At 34.5% G+C, this 3716-nt stretch overlaps 1 protein-coding gene across 1 annotated transcript; it reads left to right on the top strand.

Moving 5' to 3' along the window:
* Window positions 1–388: 388 nt before the first annotated feature.
* On the top strand, window positions 389–1083 carry LOC149650562 (uncharacterized). Its single transcript, XM_089849143.1, has 3 exons — window positions 389–455; window positions 534–619; window positions 835–1083. The coding sequence occupies exons 1-3, from the start codon at window positions 389–391 to the stop codon at window positions 1081–1083; spliced, it is 402 nt and encodes a 133-aa protein (XP_089705269.1).
* The last annotated feature ends 2633 nt before the right edge of the window (window positions 1084–3716 follow it).

Below are 3716 nucleotides of genomic sequence, written 5' to 3' on the forward strand. Positions count from 1 at the left end.
TCAAATTTAACTACGATTGAATTGCTTGAAAAATTTCCAAATCTGCGAAGACCAGACGAGGTAATAAAATGCATGCTAAATAATTTTTCAGCCCTAGTATAAATAATTTGCATTGGAAAAATTTAGTCAATTTGTTGTATATGAATTACCTCATTGTCCAATTCCCAACAGTCAAAGAGAAGCATGACGTTACGCGTTTCCTTTCCCTTGGCTTTTGAAATTTCCTTTATAATATTCTCTCAAAATTGACTTCAGTATTTAATTATCTTTTCAGTTATTCAAAGAATTTCAAAGGGTGGTAAAAAGCCAGGAAAATCCTCTGGAGAAGGTTGCTCGATATTTTAAATCTAAGGTAGCTGTGATTTTTGAACAAACCAAAAACACCAACATGTTTAAACTAGTCAAGACACAACTGGCAGCGAAGAAAGATTTTTTAACTGAGGAGAAATACGCCGGTGAGATTAATTTTTAATTTTAAAATTCAGTCCCTTTAACAATTTCAATGTGAATATGTTACCCATTTTCTGTTTTAGAACTTGAAATTGAAGCTTGTTGCTTACTGTTGCGCAGCTTAGTGAAAGAAAAAAAGGAAAATATTAATGATATATTCATTTTCTCGGTAAGATACAAAAGTCAACTGATGTCATTCAAAGGGAGGGTGAAAGAAAAAAACAAAACAAGTGAATGTTTTTGGAATCGTTTATTATAAGCCTTACCGGGGCATCGAAGAATGATTTCCAAAGCATTTTAAAATTCAAAATAACTTTGATTCCCCCTTTGAAGTGAAGGAAATACACCTAACAAATATTTGTATTACGATCTGTATTTTTCTAGGATAACCCAAATATCGCTTATCCTCTCCTCCAATTGGAAAAAGAAAAACTTTTTAAGAAAAATGTTCAATTACTATTACACGTAGAAGGAATATCAATACCAGTTCCCAATATTCTTCAGGGATTTGCTCTTTTGTTTACCTCTTATTACGTTTTCCAAATGGAATATACAAAAAAACTTTTGAAAACTTTTGAAATCATCCAAAAATCACTTCTGAAATTGAACCGAAAAAGATATCGGTTCCCATAAAGGGCGTTGTCAATAGACTAGGGCAATAACTTAACGTTTTTATGACTTTTCTATAAATGATTAGAAAGAAGGGAATATTCAAAAGTATTTTTTCAAAACATTTAATTCATAAAAAAATTTAAAAAAGAAATTGAACCGAAAAATATGCATGAGTTTCAATTATACTTTGTCAGAAGACGACTAAAGGAAAAAAGAGTCTCAATAAATTTATTAAATCGACAATTGCGCTTTTCATCTCATGACGCGTAGCACCTTTATGTAGGTTATTTGAAATTTAACAGCGGTAAAAAATATCATATTGGATAGTGTATTTAGACAACGAGTTTCAAAGAACACTGTCTTGGAATGTATTTTTAAAATCCAAATTGATGGAAAAAACAGCACCTTGATATTGGGTATTTTGTAGCATCTTTTTAGTGAGAAAGAGCACCTTTTTGTGGGTTATTATGAAACACCCAACTGTTGTCAAGTACCACATTAGAGGGTAATATAAAACACCTAATTGGTGTCAGATTCCATTGACGGTTGTAATTTTTAAACACCTAAGCAGTCTGATGAAGCACCTTGATGGAGGGTAATACTAAACACCTAATAAGTGTGAAAAAGCACTTTCATGGAGGGTATTATTAAACACCTAAGCAGTGTGAAAGAGCACCTTGATGGAGGGTAATATTAAACACCTAATAAGTGTGAAAAAGCACTTTCATGGGGGTATTTTTAAACACCTAAGCAGTGTGAAAGAGCACCTTGATGGAGGGTAATATTAAACACCTAATAAGTGTGAAAAAGCACTTTCATGGAGGGTATTATTAAACACCTAAGAAGCGTGAAAGAGCACCTTGATAGAGGGTTATATTAAATACCTAATCAGTGTGAAGAAGCACTTTCATGAAGGGTATTATTAAACACCTAAGCAGTGTGAAAGAGCACTATGATTAAAGAGATAAATAAACACCTTATTGGTTTCAAACCATACCTCCTCTAAAGGTATTATTAAACACCAAAGTGGTGTCAAACATAACCTCGATAAACGGTATTATAAAACACCCAAATGGTACCAAAAACTACCTTGAAGAAGGTTATCTCTAAACACTTAAATAGTGCGAAAGAGATCCTTGATGGAAGATACTACTAAACACCTAAAAGGTGCCAAAGAGCGCCTTGTTGGATGGTTTTATTAAAAACCTAGGTGGTGTCAAAGGACACCCAATTCAATGGTACTTTAAAACACCACATTTACACGTGCTTTTCCGCTCTGTAAAAGGTGCTTCTGGTGATGCACCGGAAAACACCTATAAAGGCGCTAATTGATGATGCCTTATTTTTTAACAGTGTAAGACAACAAGTTAAAATACCCGTATTTATCAGTGCATTGCTGTCCAACATTACTCCGTCTCGCAATTTGCATATCTTTCTGGGTTCCAAACCACGAATTTTCCTAATGATATAAGGCATAATACAGACTATAATGAATGCTAAAATCGATGGAGAATTTCATTTCAGGTTAAATTTACCCCAGAAATAAAAATTGTTATCTTACCGTTTCCCGACTTTGTTTTTCAACGTGGCGAAATAATAAATGCACGCCAAGTAATAGAAGCATTCCAATACGTCATTTAGATAACAGGAAGTTTTTGAGTGCGTTAGCAGTTTTAATATTCAGGTTATATTCTCGAAAGTTTCTGATATCGGTACAATAGCCGCGATAATCGCGTAAGGATTGAGGTCATTGTCTGATTTGACCTCTGGGAAATGCTTTTTAACAAGCGTTAACGCTCCAGGGTATTTGCGGTGATTTTTAAGATAACCTATCATTTCTACGTTAGTTTCACGTTCGGCTCGAGTATTTTTCTTTTCAAAAATAGCGACATCTTGAATGATTCCAAAAAAAGCTCTTCTGGGCTAAAAAGTTCGAGATCCTCTAAATACAGTAGAGGACTTTAAATATTTAAACAACAATTAAATTATCACCTTGCGAAGTTAGTAAACAAGTCGGGGTACTTTAGGCCTTGCCCGCCTGACTTAGCGTGCCGTTAACGCGGTGACCACTGACCGAAGACCCGAAGCTTTTCCGACTCCCGTTCCGGGGTTGTTTAAAAAAAGCAGACGATATTTTAGTGTTTCTATTTTTGCCCTGAAGTAGCCGATAGCGTCGCAAAACTATTTTTTGCTTAGACCCCGCGAGCTTCTCATTTTACATGTTAACCAAAGCCAAAGCCTAGGATAAGTTACTGACCTTCACTTTATGGTTTCTATACGCTTTTGATTGAATGCAGCGATCCTCAAAATCAATATTAGTCCCTTTTTTTCTATGACACTCCGAGGCGGATTGGCTTTTACAATATAAATGAGATATCTTGCAAAGTACCATTATATAAGACTACGTCGTTGAATTTGCATGCCCTATGAACTAAGCTATCGTACTGTATTTGGACTGGATATGTTGTAAACATACGTCAAAGTACCATTTAAAGCGGTATAAATCATCTCATCTCAGCTCCTTTATGAATGTCACACACATATATATATAATAAACATAAATAGTTTGCAAAAAAGGAACTTGGAACCTCCGTTAAGGTATTTCCAAACGCTGTTTTGAAGGATCATTTTATGACATTACTTGTCTCATTTGA

This window comes from Phalangium opilio, unplaced genomic scaffold, assembly GCF_054372755.1.
Source record: "Phalangium opilio isolate 3A_F unplaced genomic scaffold, DU_Popi_V2 ptg000086l_1, whole genome shotgun sequence".
NCBI lineage: Eukaryota > Metazoa > Arthropoda > Arachnida > Opiliones > Phalangiidae > Phalangium > Phalangium opilio.